The sequence below is a fragment of the Neltuma alba genome, unplaced genomic scaffold, assembly GCF_004799145.2.
Source record: "Neltuma alba isolate B1F8T4 unplaced genomic scaffold, ASM479914v2 tig00012699_pilon, whole genome shotgun sequence".
In the NCBI taxonomy this organism is placed as follows: Eukaryota; Viridiplantae; Streptophyta; class Magnoliopsida; order Fabales; family Fabaceae; genus Neltuma; species Neltuma alba.
Genome location: NW_021637126.1, coordinates 99,702 through 117,255, shown reverse-complemented (window position 1 = coordinate 117,255; position 17,554 = coordinate 99,702). Strand labels below are relative to the sequence as shown.

Below are 17,554 nucleotides of genomic sequence, written 5' to 3'. Positions count from 1 at the left end.
TGGTTTTATTTATAAGACACTTCTAACATGTTTTACACAGATTAAGAAAAATTTTAAATTGCATTAACTTTTTATTAAAATATAACAATTTTTCAACTTTACTTTCATTTAATATATATACATTTCAAAAGAATAACTATCTATACTACAATAAATAAAAGACAAAATGGTATATTCATGTTAAAAATCTAATGAAGTGATTTATAAATAAAAAAAAAAAAAAAAACCTTCTCTCTGTTTCATAAATAGAATCAAAGGAATATTTTACAATGTTGTGTTATCCAGTGAGATGGATCTTTTTTCTTGTCCCACGGCCCAAAAGCAGACATTTTAGAATTTCCTAACAATGCATCGATTTTACCAATGATTTCACCAATAATAAGTATTGGTCTTTAGCAAAATAGTTTAAGTTTTTGTTGAATTATAAGAATTAATATTTTAAATAAAAAGAAATTTGAAAAATGAAAACATATGATTTAAAACTTGAGGGACTAAAATCAAAATGAGGACAAATTTAAAAGAGATAAGTTTGTATTAACCTTTACTATTTTTTAAGAAGCTTCCAGGATTATAGTCTCCCATCTGTGTGAGTGAGATCATCAATGAACCTGTGGCGTTCCTCTAAATTTTACGAACTTGCTCTTAGTAAAGTTGTTTGCAAATGCAATAGGGATATTATAGTAACTAGCACGTGTTTCCCATGCAATGTGCAAGATGCTTGTGATTCTGAAATAGTTTCATCTTAATTGTAATTAAAAAAAGCTCATACATTTCACACTAAACAAATATTTAAAACAAATACATTTCATGAACTAATTTCAGCAACCAACTTCATTATGGTTAATTGATTATGACAACAATATATCCTTACATGCTTTTCTTTATGTAGCACATTAGAAACTTCATATTTTGATGTTATTTGCAAATTTCTAACTTTCTCATGGTACAAAATGTTAGTAGTTATTTTTTTCAGAACAGTTTCGACCATAATGAAGAACTTTTTATTTTTATTTTTATTCATTTACATGGGTCTTAATGCTTTCACAATACATATTGTTTGCAATTTTTGTTTATTCGCCATCATCACCTTCATAGGGCCTCAATGCTTTAACAAATTAAATTTTTCGGGTATAAAAATTAAAAAATTTTGACATTGCTTTTGGAATGAATCATCATTAATTTAGCAAGAAACCCATTCTCTCTCAGGCCTATAATTTGGACAAAAAAATGGAAATATTTGAAACTAATGAAACCTTAACTTAGGATCCATTGGGTACGAGAAAAATAAAAAGAAAGAAAGTTAAGGAAAATTTTAATGATGTTGACTTAAAAAATTAGAGAATTGGGGTTAAAATTTTTTATTATTAATTTTGGTTATTCTTTTTATCTTACATCTTTTCTTTATTAAAATTTTATAATCCTATTTTTCCAATTTTTCAAATCAAACTTGTTAAATTTTTCCTACCTCCCTATAAACCCAAAAAAAGAGGTTTTTTTTTTTTTTTGATTTGTTCTACAGAAATCGAACTCCCCCCATTTGGATTCATAATTGGAAGTTCCTACAACATAATCGATCGGTGACTCATGAAAAATAAAGACTTTTCATAGTACATATTTTATTATTAACCGCTTATTATTGTTTATAACTAAATAATAACTACTAATGTGCTCATAACAAAGTGCTCAATGATGCTAGTGGAGACAAATTTCTTCTGGCTAATGAGGATGCTTCTCTAGTCTCCCTTCCCATTCATCTCCAGGAGTTGCAACAATGTGCTACCCCGTGACTTCGACTCCTTATTCTCCAACTTCATAATGTCAAAGTGTTTTGAGGAGATTTGGTATTATAAGAAAACACCAATTTGAGCTTTTTGCTATCATTCATTGACTTCGACTGCTCTAATGAGTTGGGCCATGTATTGGCATTAGTTAAATACTACCTCCGATCTTTAATATAAGACCCTGTTTGACTTTTATTTTGATCCTAAATATAAGACCCTAATCCATTTTGTCTCTCATATTGATTGTCAATGAAAAAAGGAATTATAAACGAAAAATTGTATATCTTTCATACCCACATAATGATCATTCATCTTCTACTATTGTTAAAAGAAATATACACTATTAATTAACTTATACGAAATAAACTGGTTTGGTTGGATGTTTTTTTCGGTGGAACTTACAATTCAGTGAATTTATAATCATTTCAGTAAATATATTAAAAATTAGATAACTTTATATATTAAAAATTAATTAAATTATTTATTTGTAACAAGTATGTATTGATTGATAATTAATTGACAATAAAAATATTTTTTTTACTCATTTTACAATCTGTAAAAACTCCCATGCAGTTGATTGGCGCATCATCAACATCATGCACGTCGTTGTACGATAGTTTTATGGATGTCATCATCAAAATTGTGGGGCGGTGGAGTGATGATAAAGCACCAGCAAGCCCGACGAAGCTGCTGGTGTGTCTTTTCACTTTCAATTAGTGTGTGTGTGTGTCAGAGAGAGAGTGAAATTGAACCCTACTTGTTGCCCACTTGCATCTCATCAAAGGTGGACGTGGACATGCATGTGCTTCTCATGGCACTGTTCATCCATCAATCAATGAGTAAACTCAAATCTGTTTATTGATAATGCACAAGACGTCACATTGCGCACGTCAAATGCGTCGTCCATGTTTGTAACCGGTGACTTTAGTCATCATTAAGCAAGATAATAACCATATAAACTGCTCATTTAGTTGTGTTTGAGTTAATTTTCATTAAACGTGCCCATATTTTGATCTATAAAAAAGGTACGAGACTCTTAGCTTTCAGACAATTCTTTCTTTCTTGCTCTGGTATTCGACCATACTGAGTTCTTCTATCTTTCATTGTTCTGGTCACTCTATTCTTATGGTAAGAATCCGTTTAATTTTTTAAAATGTCATTTCTTGTTTTGTTAGTAGTTGCGGAACATAGGACACGACTTGAATTAGCTAGTTATTTGCGGATGTTGCTGCCAACAAGTCTTTCGTAGCATAAGTGAGGAATTGGAAGATCCACTTAAGCCCTTGGAGAATTTAGTTACTATCACTAACAAGACCCTCTTTCTCTCTAACCCCATTCGATCTTGCTTTCCTCTTTCCAAAGCCGTTTGTGAGATTCTTTCCAGTTGTTTTTTTCCCCCCTTCCGTTGAATTGTGCAGATTTCCAGCTGAAATATGGAAATTAAATCTCTTCAATTGTAGCTGACTTGTGGCTATTTATGTGAATTTTTTTCCCTCTGGGAAGACTATTGAACAAACTGGGGGGTTTGCTTGCTTCTTCTTTCTTCCGTAAACGATCATTCTGGGTTTGTTTCAGAAGAGGCTTCAATACGCGGTTGTGTATTCCGCAAAAGGATTGAAGAAAACTAGTATATTTCCAGAAAATTCCATCTCTATTTTTTTTTTTGCTGATAAAAAGATATTTTCCGAGTATTAACAATTTCTCCATTGCTAAGACTTCTTTTGTCCATCTTCCCTGTAACTGTAATTCCTATGAGAGGCTTAAGCTGTGTCTCGACTTGTGATGAACTCCCAATTTAATTTTATAATGAATCATAAACTTGATACTGCATGGATTGTGCATTTTATTGTCTGTGCGAAGTACATCTCTGTTCTTGTTAACAAAAGTGGGAATTTATTATATTGATTTCTGACAAATAAGCATTGCCACAGGCACACCACTTTGGCGCAATGGGTCAACATAACATTAGACACTGCTATCTTGTTACCTTTTGGCTAGGATATATTTTTACAATTATACTGGGAATTCATCTTTTGCTTTCTCTACAAGTCATTAAATATGTAAAGTCCAAGTTTTTCTGATGAAGAACTATTGATCCCTGTTATGTAGGATCAACAGAAGCTTATGGATTTTCTAGCATCTAAATCGTACGAGGAAATAAAGGAAGTAAGCAAAGGTATTAAAACGTTGATAGGTTCCTGATTTGGACGCTGCGTCCACATTGATCCAATTCTTTTCGAGTGTATGAATTCATTGACAGCTCTTCTAACAAACTTAATCTTGCAGGTGCTCATGGCACTGTTTACAAGGCAAAGAGGAAGAATAGTGGAGGTGGAGCCACCAGGGTTGCCCTTAAATGTATCCCATTAAAACAAGGTACAAAAAACCGGACCGGATACTCAACTGATTGAGATAGTGGTTTAAGAGTCAGTAAGTCATATTGGTCAGACCGATCATGTTAAAATAATACAATTTAATTGATAATAACAAAATAATGTCAAAAAATACAACGATAATTAAATTGTAACATTTACGCTTTGACAGAGAAAAAAGAAGATTATGCCATAGGTTTATTAATTTGTAATCTAAGCCAGCTGTTAGCCTGTTCTTTTTGATTTGACTTCGTGCTCTTCCACTCGAAATGCCATGGGTTTCTTAATGAAAACGCTATTTTGATGTGACTTGGTGCTCTTCCATGTTATTGACCATGAAACATCAGAAAATCTTACTTAAGTTTTCAGTGTTCATCAACGAGACAAGTTATGACCTCTCAGAAGTAGAAATTGCTAATTTATCATTGTGGCTTTTCAGGTCCTGCTGCTGAAGCTCACGAGCAACGTCAACGTCTTGCTAAGGAGTGGGAAGTGCTGGAGCAACATGGGTAAGCACAATTCAGAAATATTTCTTCAACATTTTGCGTTGCCGGTTAAGCTTTTGAAGTTATTTAATGACTTATCTGTCACAATGACTTCATAATTCAGAGGCAAAAACTATATCATTAACTATAAAGACAGATTCAAGAATGGAAATACTCATTGCTTTGTTCTCCAATATATCGAGCACGACAAGCCTGAGGTAAATTTCCCACATCTAAATGGAAGTTTTGTGTTATTTTCTCTGTTTTCACTCTTATGATTTTTGCCCTCACATAGGTGTTAAAGGAGGAAATTAGTATTGATCAGCTCCGACGGTATGGTTACTGCATGTTCCGGGCTCTTGCAGCTCTTCACGAGGGGGTATAAAGAATTCTATTTTTGTAACATATGCAACCCTAGGAAAATTAGAGGTTCTAATGATTGCTTATGCATACGCAGGGAGTGATACACACAGATGTTAAACCTGGGAGTTTCCTTTTCTCCCGTAAGCTTAAAAAAGGGTATCTGACTGATTTCTATCATGCCAGGGTTAGTATTTTGTTTCTGTAGCATAACATGAACAGATTTTTCGTGCTGTTCAATATAAATCTGTTTTATCTTGTAATTTAGCCTATTGTTGCTGCTTTTCTCAGTTTCCGGATGAGAACCCTGTCGACGGCTCTCCCATGCCTTCAAAACAACCAATTGCCAATGATGCCGCTGGTCCTGGAGAGCAGATAAGAAAAGGTCCTTGGGTGGGAACAAGGGGCTATCGGGCTCCAGAGGTAGGCTATGAATGTGAGCTTGTTGATGAAATGAATGGATTGAAAAATATAATATGACTTTTTCTAAGGAAGCAAGAAGCTTGATGGTGATCGGTGGGTACTCTGTGCAGGTATTGTTCAGGTCTCCACATCAAGGTCCTAAGCTTGACATCTGGTCTGCCGGCGTATCCTTGCTCTATCTCATAATGGGAAAAACTCCTTTCACTGGAGACCCTGAACAGTAAGAATTTCTACTATAATCCAACACTTACAGCATGCATGGCTTATTTACCTTCACTTGTCATTCTTACAATTTCCGTTACCCGTAATCTTCAGGAGCATAAAGGATATAGCTCAACTGAGAGGCAGTGAGGATCTATGGGAGCTTGCTAAGCTACACAATCGGGAATCCTCATTCCCTGCGGTATCTATCTATTATATATGACTGGAATCTACTCTGACTTTTGATTCAAATTCATCATTACAACTTAAATCTAACTGCTTGTGTTGTAGGACTTATATGGTAAACAAGGTTTGTCACCTTTGCGATTTCAAGTTTGGTTCGAAAAAAGAATGAAAATTGAGAAACGAGGGTTCCTGGAAGTCTCTCGAGGGTTCCTGGAAGTCTCTCGCGATTTAAGATTACTGCTTGATCTCTTGGACAAGTGCTTGATGGTGAACCCTAGACTGAGAATCGGTGCAGAGGAGGCCCTTAAGCATGAGTTTTTTGCTCCATGCCGTTAGAAGAAGGAAAGGCAACGTGAGTGTAGGGGTGATCATGAGCAATGCCCACCCAAGCCCCCTAAAGTCAAGAAGCAACCCAAAAAATAGTTGGGCATTTAGCAGAGCCAGGTGTAGGGCAAGATATGCCATCGTGCATATCTGGCATTACCCAGAATTTATATATATAATTCTATTTAATATATAATATACATAAATTTATGGGACAATTGCAATAAAAGACCTTGAAATATATAAAATTGCCATTTGGGTTCTTCAATTCATAAAATTGCTATTAGAGACCGGATCTTAAATATCAATTATGAAATGTTGAGAAAAAGGCAAAAATGCCCTCTCATTCTCTTTCCTCCATCTCACCTTCTCCTTCTTTTTCCTTCTTCTCTCCTCTCTCCCGCTTCGTCCTTCTCTTTCACCTAAGCATTTCAACTAAGCATTTGAGGCAATCGAATAGATTTCATTTGTGTTTGTGCTGAGTTGTGGGTGGGTACGATTTTTTTTTTGACCTCTCTTTCAACCAAGCAAGCAAAGCACCCGCCTGGGTCCCAACCTTTTTTTATCTTTGAAGTTAGAAAGGGATGAACAAATAATCAATCAGCCCAACGAGAAGCACAAAAGTTGAAATCCAAGCCTTTCGAGTATAAGCTAACAACTCTAACATCCTTGTTGCAGGGTTTGAAGAGGATGCATTTTGAGAGACAAGTGAGTGAAGCCTAGCCTACCAATAACACCCCCACATTCAGACGATTATATGTTATCAAATGATAATTATATGTTACTTTATCCATGAATGCAGTTATCAGATGATTGCCTGGACTTGATATTGTCAAGAAATGTTCAAAATTAGCTTTGATGTCACAGATGTTAGATGGTTATCTGGACTTGTTATTTTCTATTAGAGACTTATAATTTCCTGTTCTAGACCTGTAATTTTCTATTTTAGACTTATAATTTTCAATCTCAGACTTGTTATTTTTTGTTGCAAACTTGTAATTTCCTATATCAAAGTTGTGATTTTTCATTTCAGGCTTATTATTTTTTATTGTAGACTTGTTATTTCCTATTACAGACTTGTTATTTCTTATTGTGGACTTATAATTTCATATTGCGGACTTATAATTCTTATTATAAACTTCTTATTTCTTATTGCAGAGTTGTAATTTTCTATTACAAACTTGTCATTTTCTATTGCAGACTTTTAATAACAAGTGTTGATTTAACGCCAATGAGATGCCAATGACAAGTTTATTAGGGTGAATAATAAGTTTAGTAACACAAGCGACAAGTTCTGATAAGCATTTGATAGGAATTTAAGTTTGTGTATTAAAATGACAATTTTCACATTCCTAGACGAATGACAACTTCAGTAAGGCTAATGACAGCTTTAGTGAGTCGAATGACAACTTCTGATAATCTACTCATACAAATTTAAGTTTAAACTGTTAAAATGACAGAATTTTCATATTTCTTTACGAAATGACAAGTTTAGTGTAACATCCTTAAAAAAAAAGAAGTTATTTTTTTTCAAAAAAAAATATATATATTATATAATATTTTATTACTATTAAATAATAATATTTTATTAAAACAAAAAAAAATGGGGGAAGGGGACAACACGTTCAGCTTTCCACCGAAAGCTGAACGTATTTAAGAGGAAGAGGAATTGGGGGGGGAGTTTTTGACTGAAGGAAGAAAATATGGAGGGAGCATTAATGAATGAAGAAAAATTGAGGAAGGACGGTTGGCAATTTGAAGAATAAAAAGTGAGAATGATCGCAAAGAATGGAAAGAAAGAGTGAGATGCGCAGAAGGAGAGATTGAGAGAAAAGAAGAGAAGTGTTAGCAGTTTGAAGAGTCATATAAGTTTTGGGGATCATATAGGTACATTAAACACTTCTTTCAATTAAATTTTTTCCTTATGAATATTTCCTATATATTTAGAGCTTTATATTAGTAGTATCATTATAATGTTTAGAGAAAATTTTGTGATTTGGGTATAGAGTAAGTATTGAGTTTCGAAGATATTTGACCGTAGGAATTTAAAGATTTATTATTAAGAAATTTTAATCGGTTTAGATTTGTTAATTTAGTACCTATGGTATTTAAAATCAATTTTATTTTGTTGAAAAATCTGTCACTTATGATATATATCATATTTATATCGATTAAAATTAAGTTAAATAATTTATTTGGGTTGTTTGATGTATTATTGAAATTTTAATCGGTTTATAGTTGTTTATTGATTGTTTTGAGAATTTTAAACTAAGATTCTGGTTGGAAAATGTATCATTCAAGATATATAGAATGTTTTTACCGATTAAATTTAAGTTAAATAACTTATTTGGGTTACTTAATGTATTATTGATATTTTAATCGGTTTAAAATGTAAAATAGGTTAAGACTATATTATTAGAAAAATTTTAAACTGGAAACTTAAGTTATAAATTGAGATTCTTACAATATTAGATAAAAACAATATTTTATAAATATTTATAATTTAAATGAGTTATTTGGGTAGAGAAAAATTGTTATTTGAAGTAAGAATTTTTGGATAGTAAATATATGTATAGATATTATTAATAATAAATTCTATGTAATTTAAGTTAATTATTTGTATGTATATTAAATTGTATCTATATTATTTGTAGATTATCTTGTACTTCGGAGTTTGTAATTTGCGCTCTTATTTCTCAAGCTGTGAGGTTAAGCTTGGAGTAGAGGTAACCGGGGTCAATTTATTTTATATACACTCTTTGGATTGTAAGGTGTCTATTATGTTTTTATTTTCTTAGTTAATTTGTAAAAGTATGCCTGTGAATAAAATATATATTTTATTATATGACAAATTTTGGTGAAGTGGGAAGTATGTTGATCTAATTATGTTTGCGTTGTGTTTTATTGGAAATTGTGTTTTCGTGTAGTACTGAATTTAATATACTAATATTATGTTATTAAATGAAATGAAAATGTGTTATACTTTGTTTGAAATTATATCATCTTACTTTGAAGATTGTGATATTTTGATTTATATTGTAACTATGCATGGGGTTCATATGTGGAGGATGGGATTTTGTTATGTGGAGGATAATTGTTCTTGAAGCCCGCGCGGCATGCCTACACTATGGATCCCAGTGTTTGGCCGTATTGTTAGACCCCTGTAGTTCTTCCTTTTCCTTGGCTCGGAATTGAGAATGAACTCTTGGGTAGACACCTCTTGCACCATAGTCCATTCTTGGGCGGTGTAGGTACAGGAGGGGGCCCGTTGCTTGATGTGAGTGGGGTGACCTTTGGCCGGGTTACTCAGCACAGAAAGCCCGGGTCCTTGTCAAGGAGTCATAAGGAGGAGAAAGGTGATGGGAGGGCATATTTCATTGTGTTGTTGCATATATGTACTTTTATATGAATTGTGTTGTGGATGGAGAGATATACTCTTTTATGTGATTGTATCTATTAAAGTATCATTTATTTCTTAAACTATATTTAAGCACTACTTCACCAACTTACCATCCTACTTGTATATGTCATAAATTAATACTTGGTTACTGGGACTTTACGTCTCACCCCGCTATTCATCAATACTTTTCAGGAGAGCCATCTAGTTTGGCTCGACGTGAAGGGAAGAAACCAGAGGCATAAGCGAGCATAGCCTAGTAGTCCTCTTTTGGTTTAGACATATAATGTTATGTATATTGCCATCTTAGGGCCCACAACTGTGTTGACATATACTTTCTTTTGTTTAGATGACTGTATTTGATGGAATGCTGTTAAAATGGCTGAAGGCCATAAGACTCTGCTGTATGTGATACTCTTATGTGTATGCCTTATGGGCTGGGTTGAGCAACCTATGTTTCTTGTGCCCTAAGTTTTTGGGGGATGAATATTATGTTGGGCTTGTGGGCGGTTACTGTGCCCTGAGGCTTTGTTCTACGTTGTTAAATCCATGGGTGTTTTATGTATCCTGAGCTACTTGGGACGTTTTCGAAATAAGTCAAACTCATTATAACCATGGTAGTATTTTAACACTCTAACTCAATTCTTTTTCTACCATGGTTATCATTTTAAAAATAGTTTTATAATTATGTATTAAGAAGAGGTCTTTTCAACTTGGTATCAGTTTCAAGGTTTTGTGTGATTCCTGGTGCATTTCATATAGTATCTATGGCAATATACAATCATTACACTTATACTTCCCTTCAATTTCTCCTCTTTTCTCCTTTCTTAAGTGTTTACCTTTCTTTTTGTGGGTTCTACCCTTAGGTGGGGAGAGATGGTAAGTACCAGGCGTACTGCTGATGCTGGTGAGGGAAGTCGCCAGCCACCTAATGGCAATAGCCAAGCTAATCAGACTAATGATGAGATCTTAAGGCAATTACAAGCTGTAATTCTTTCCCTTGACGAGCGGGTTAGAAAAATGGAAGATAATCGAAGGAACAAGGAAGCTGAAATCTCTCAAGAGATGGAAGGTCATCATGATGGTGATAGCATTGGACATAATGAGGGCCAGTCAAATGAGCAGGAAACAGTAAATGAAGAAGAGGTTGCTGAGGTGTTACCAGACATTCCTATAACAACAGTCTGGAAGTATATAGGCCGCTTCAACCCTCCAACTTTTAAGGGTAGTCTGAATTCTGTAGAAGCAGAGGCTTGGATAGACCGATTGGAAACCCTGTTTAGTACGGTGAATTGTAGTTCCCAGCAGAAGGTGCAGGTTGCCAAGGTTCTGTTAGAAGGAAGGGCAAAGCAATGGTGGGATAGTGTGAGACCCATGGATGATAGGAGGATGGTTTGGAATCAATTCAAGGATTTATTCTTTGATTACTTCTTTCCAATGGAGGTGAGACAACAGAAGGAAGCGGAGTTCTATGCCCTGCAACAGGGAAACATGCATGAGGATCAATTTATTGGCCAATTCATAGATCTATCCAAGTATGTGGCATACCTAGATCATTATCGAAACACTTGGTGGATGGCTGTTCAGTTAATGGAGAAAGCCAGACCAGAGATTAAGCAACAATTGGCCACAGTAGAGGTCACTACCTTTGAAAAGATGTGTACTCATATCCGTCAAGTTGCACGGAGGATGAGAGAAGCTGATGAGTATCGTAGAAGAGACAACCTTGGGCGCTTTAGCCGCCAAACCGGTGCCTCAGGATCTGGAGGACGATTTAGTAGCTATACGGGACCCACTGGTGGAGTGGGGAAGAAAACTAGCCAATCAGGTGCTAGTAGTTTTGGCAACAGAAAACAATCCTATCAAGGAAACTCTCAGCAGAGGAACCGCTTCCACGGCGCTCAGACCCAGAGAAGTCAAGGAGGAGGGAGTCAAATTTCCCAGCATGGCTCTGTAGCATCTACTCCTAGTGTGACTAACCATCTCGCTTGTCCTAGATGTGGGAGGCAACACTTCGGAGAGTGCTGGATTTGCTTTAATTGTGGAGAGCCGGGACACTTAGCTAAGTATTGCAACAAGGCTAAGAGAAACAACCAGACCCCTAGGTCATCTGTACCAGGGCGTGTGTTCGCTATGACTTCTGAAGAGGTCGAGTTGCGAGATAATTTGACCTATCCAACAGAACCAGAACGGATTTTGGACGTTAAGGATAAACAATTAAGGAACAAAACTATCCGTCTTGTTAAAGTCTTTTGGAAGGGCATGAGTCCTGGTGATGCTACTTGGGAGACAGAGGAACGGATGCGTTACGAGTACCCTTACCTGTTTTCTTAGTAAGCACTTTAAGTTACTTTTGTTTTTTTTATTTCTTGTGTGTGGTTATTTGAATTTTGGGGATAAAATTCTTATTAGGTGGGAAGAATTGTAATATCCTTTAAAAAAAAATTCAAAAAAAAAGTAATTGAAAAATAATATAATATATAATTGAAAAATATAATATAATATAATAATATATTTTATTATAATATTTTAAAATTAAAAAAAAAAAGTCCAACTTTCCACCGATATTTCGGTGGAAAGTTGGAGGGGGTATGGAAAAAATTGGGGGGAGGGTGGAAAAACGTGGGGGTTGGGGTTGAAATTCCCCTCCCCCAATAATTGTGTGGGGGTGTTAAATACCCCCCACAATCCATTCCCCCCACGGCAAACGCAAGAAGAAAGAGAGAAAGAGGAGAAGAAACGAGAGAAAGAGAGATAGAGTGGGAGGAGCATACCGGTAGAGGAGGAAGCAAGCTTTGAAGATATTTTAGGTATATAAAATTATCTCTTTTCATCAAACTTTCTTCATAAATATTTCATATATATTTTATGCTTCCTAATAGTAGTATTGCCATAGTGATTAGAGAAAATTTTGAGACTTATATATGATCTAAGTATTGAGTTTTTACAAAAGATGACTATCAAAATTTAGAAGTTAATGAGTTGTTAATTTTAATCGGTTTAGATTTGTCTATTTGTTAGTTTTAGTATTTAAATTAATTTTTCTAGTTGAAAAATCGATTATATATGATTTATACCATTATTTTTACCGATTAAAATTAAGTTGAATAATTTATTTGAGGTGTTTAATATATTATTAAGATTTTAATCGGTTTATTTTTATTTATTGGGTGACTGGAGGTTTTAAAATAATTATTGTAGCTAAAATGTTTATTATTTATGGAAATATATATATATGGTAGTTGTACCATTAAAGTTTTGATTAGATTATTTAGTTATGAATATTTGAAGTATTATTAAATTTTTGAGAGTTTGATTTTGAGGTTTAAACTTAAAATGAGATTTTTAGAATTTAGAACATAAGAATTTTATATTTAGAAATTGTGGAAAATCCTTTTTATTAAGGTAAATAATTTGGAGGTGGTAAATAAATAATTTGGGGTTGTTAGAAATTTTAAGTTGTTTTTAAAATACTTCATAATTTTTGAGTTATGAGAGTTGCGGGAATTTAGAGTAAAAATTTAAATAATATAGAGAAGTGTAATTAATTAGTTTATATTAATATGTGGTTATATTAATTGTGTAGATTAATTATTGGATGAGCAAAGGATTGACCTTGTGGTAATCCTTAGTATTGCTTTGGCGAGAGGTAACCACTTTCCACTTGTTATATGTGCTAATATGTTGTTTGTGAGTATTTTGCTATTTTTAGAATAATATTGGATATTTGGAACTTGAATAAATATGTTATATCTTTTGAGCTATGAAAATTGTCTTGTGGGATTTTTGGAATTGTGATTGAGAAGTTTGAAAAAGATATATGGTTTATATCTTATGGATTATACTGAGAAAAGATTGAGACATTTTTATTATATTGTGAATGATTGGTTGTTATTTGGATTTTGGATTGAGTCCTATCCTACCACGTGGTAAGGCCGCCATTGGTGCACATTGGTTGGCTTTTTCTTTCGTCCCCCATAGTGAGGGATAGGCCTTTGTGGCTTCTTATTCGTCCCCCAGAGTGAGGGATAGGCCCATATGTTTGATTGATCCCCCAGAGTGAGGGATAGACTTATGTGGCTTGTGTGTTGGCCCCCATAGTGAGGGTTTGGATGATTGAAATTATATTTCTATGGATATATCTATAGTTCTCGAGAATTAATAACTGTCCCACTTGACACCTCACGAGCACGTGTTAGTATGTATGATAAGTTGGAAAGTTGGTTACTGAGGCGTTTGTCTCACCCCGTGGTTTTAACATTTTCAGGCGATAGTTCAAGTGGTGGCCCATCAGGGAAGGCTCCGGAGGCATAGTGTGCTGATTAGCTTGTATAGCCTCCCTGCTTTTGTTCTATGTGCTGACTTGTTATATATTGCCACATAGGGCTCATCTACTATCATGATGTAAAATAATACTTTTAATTACTACTATCTGGTATGATAGGGCAGTGAGGAGGCCCGAGACATTTTAGACTCTGCATGTAACGCTCTTTTGAGTGTGTTGACTTTTGACTAATGAGCTCTATAGTTTATATTAAACTGATTTATTAGTTCGAATGGTTGAAAATATAAGTTTGGTTTGGGCTAATGGTTGAATGATATTTCTGGATTTTGGAAGTCCAAGGCCCAAGGTAACGATCGATGTTACTCTTATTATAAGTTTATTTCTTTTAACCATGATAGCGATTTTAAAATTTTAAGGTTTCTTCTTTTCTATCATGGTTAATCATTCAATTAAATTATTGGATTTAATCTAAAATGGTTTTGAAAGAGCGGTTGTCACATTTAGTTAGTCAAATGACAACTTCATTAGGACAAATAACAACTTCTGATAAGGTTTTCATACAAATTTGAGATTCTATGTTAGAATGATTGAATTTCCACATTTATTTACGAAATGACAAGTTAGTAAGGCCAATGACAACTTCTGATAAGCTACTCATACAAATTTGAGATTCTCTGTTAAAATAGCTTAATTTTCACATTTATTTATGAAATGACAAGTTCAATTAGGCTAATGACAAGTTAAGTAAGGCCAATGATAAGTTCTTATAAGGTTTTAATACAATTTTAAATTTCTCTGTTGAAATCAGAATTTGCAGATTTTCTTGACAGTAAGCACTTTTGAGATAGGATTCATGACAAGTTCAATTAGGCCAACGACAACTTAAGTAAGACTAATAACAAGTTTTGATAAGATTTTCATATAATTTTAATTTCTTTGTTGAAATGAGTAAATAAGAAAAAAGAAGAGATCCTGTAATGTAAAACTAAAATCAAGCAAACCAAAACCAAGGGGGAAAAAACACCATCTTGGGCGCCCAAGCTCCTCCGCTTTGATACTTTCCCATGGTTGCTAAAAAGTCTTGCTCATCATTGTCTTCATGGTCACAAATTTAGGATGCCCCAACCTCATATCATTCTTCCCAACCTAGCAGCATCCATCGAAGGGTGGGCCCAATCTTGCAATCAAAACCCCATTTGAGCTTCTGTGATTGAGCAACACTGTGAAGGGGTCAGGTCAGTCCAATTCTCCCAACCAAACCACACTTGTGCTTTCCCTTCTTTTTGTTCCAAAATTATGTGGGCTTTTATCAGGCAGGGTCAGGATCTTTCGGGCTCGACATTAGACAAGAATCTGGCCTTGCCCATATGCAGCCCTACATAAGAAGGGATTATTGATGAGAATATCTAACTTTGAGATTTTCATCATATCAGAATATTATGGTCTATCAACAAGTTACTCAAATTTGCATTAAATAATTTCCCCCCTAAATTTTTATTATGAAATCTCTCAACTAAAATATGATTATCTTTTAATATGATAGGCTCATGGTTTAATTGAAATATTCATTTAGTTATTGATTTAAATCATATATATCATATTACTGTTCAAAAATTATATTATATTTTGATCGAAACTTCGACAGTAAAACTACAAATAGTGTATGTAAAAATTTCTCTAATTGAATGGGTTAATATGAAGTAATTTTTAAGTTTTCAAACTAAGACTAAATTAAGAAAACAACAATTTTTTTGGGGATATTATTAACTGGTTTTTGCTAAAGTATTGTCAAAATGTTTTCTTTTGAAAAATGCTTCGGTAAAGTTATTTATATTTATTATGTCAAGTTTTCTAATCATATATGGTCATGTGTTTTCTATGTGGGTTTATAATTAAAAGTTGCTTATATCAAGTTTTCCAATCACATATGATCAATGTGCTTTCTTTTTCTTGTTAACTTCTTTTTTGGGACCAAACTTTTTCTTGTTAATTAAATTTCGTATACATAACTTGGAAGATAAGCATTCGACGGTAACCATGTTGCCTAGATAAGTTTTAGTTTAAAATCCTGAGGTATGTCTTTAAATTTGAGACACTGCTATCTTGTTGACTTTTGGCTACGATATATTTTTACAATTATGCTGGGAACTCACTTTTTACTTTCTCTACAAGTCATTAAATATGTTTAGTCCAAGTTTTTCTCACGAAAACCTATTGATTCCAGTGACGTAGGATCAAAAGGAACGTAAGAATCTTCTAACATTTGAAAGTTTTTATTCGGGAGCACTAGGCACTAGAAAGTTCATTTTGAAAGTTTAAAATCATGAAAATGTTGCCCAATACTGAAAAAAATATTAACGATTAATGTCACTATTTTAATAGTCAGCTTTGATTTTTCATGATAGATATTACTACAATTTTAAACTTTTGAGATAACTTTGCACTTAAAAAAATTTTCGAATGCCCAGTGCTTTTAAATGAAAATTTTCAGGGTAAATTTGCATTTACATATGTCCAACGCACATTAGGCATGAACGTTGCTTATTATCCAATTTGACAGTTCATAGTTCATAGCACATTGCTTATCATCAATAAACTAACCCAAGCATTCTTTTTCTTGCCCCATCACCATTATATATTATGAAAAATAATTAAAGCGACATAATCATTAGTACTCCAATCGGGCAATCTTCGAATTCTCAGCCATATGGGATCAAAATTTTTCACATCGATCCTTTTCTTTCATTCAGTCCATGTTATTGACCACGAAACATTGTTCGTTTTCGCTATTCATGAATGACACAAGTTATGACCTTTCAGAAGTAGAAAGTGCTAATTTTATCATTGTGGCTTTTCAGGTCCTCATGCCAAGGCTCATGGGCAATATGTTACTAATGAGCTGAAAGTGCTAGAGCGATTTGGGTAAGTACAATTCAGAAATATTTCTTGAACATTTTGCTTTGCCAGTTAAGCTTTTGAAGTTAATGACTTTTCTATGACAATGACTTCATAATTCAGAGGCAAAAACGTCATCATTAAATATGAAGGCAGCTTCAAGAATGGAAAAACTGATTGCTTTGTTCTAGAACATATTGAGCACGACAGGCCTGAGGTAAATTTCCCACATTATATGCAGATTCCCCCCTCACATACGTGTTAAGGAAGGAAACTGATGTTGTTCAGCTCCGATGGTATGGTTACTGCATGTTCCGGGCTCTTGCGGCTCTTCCCAAGCGGGTATGAAGACTTATATTTTTGTAATATATTTACTAGGAAAATTAGAGGTTCTAACGATTGCTTATGCAAAGGCAGGGAGTAATACACAGAAGTGTTAAACCTGGCAATTTCCTTTTCTCCCGTAAGCTCAACAAGGGGTAGCTGCCAAGGTTTGTATTTTGTTTCTGTAGCGTAACATAAACAGATTTTTTATGTTGTTCAATATAAAACTGTTTTATCTTGCAATTTAGCTTCTCTCAGGATCTGCATCAGAAGCCGGGGAATATCGGTAAGCTTCCAGTACTCTCTCAGCTTTACATGTACATTCCCTAATAACTGAAGTCCTAAGGGAATGATAATTGAAATGCTAAGTCTTTGTTTAGGACCAAATGAAGGGGAAAAGAATTTGAGGAGAACCAAGAAGAAGAATAAGAAGAATGGAAGTTAGGCAGCGCCACTGTAGATTCGTTTCCCCTCATATTTTGTTTGAATGTCATTAAACAAGGATAAAGGAATGGCGAGAT

The 17,554-nt window shown here is 34.1% G+C and overlaps 1 protein-coding gene across 1 annotated transcript; it reads left to right on the top strand.

Annotated features, from left to right (window-relative positions):
• The first annotated feature begins 2,868 nt into the window (after nucleotides 1-2,868).
• On the top strand, nucleotides 2,869-6,220 carry LOC114730032 (probable cell division control protein 7 homolog 2). The gene is made up of 11 exons (XM_028917053.1): nucleotides 2,869-2,909; nucleotides 3,891-3,957; nucleotides 4,068-4,157; nucleotides 4,593-4,662; nucleotides 4,763-4,856; nucleotides 4,934-5,017; nucleotides 5,096-5,185; nucleotides 5,290-5,421; nucleotides 5,532-5,641; nucleotides 5,737-5,824; nucleotides 5,914-6,220. Exons 1-11 carry the CDS (start codon nucleotides 2,907-2,909, stop codon nucleotides 6,142-6,144), a joined length of 1,059 nt encoding a protein of 352 aa, XP_028772886.1. The 5' UTR covers nucleotides 2,869-2,906; the 3' UTR covers nucleotides 6,145-6,220.
• The last annotated feature ends 11,334 nt before the right edge of the window (nucleotides 6,221-17,554 follow it).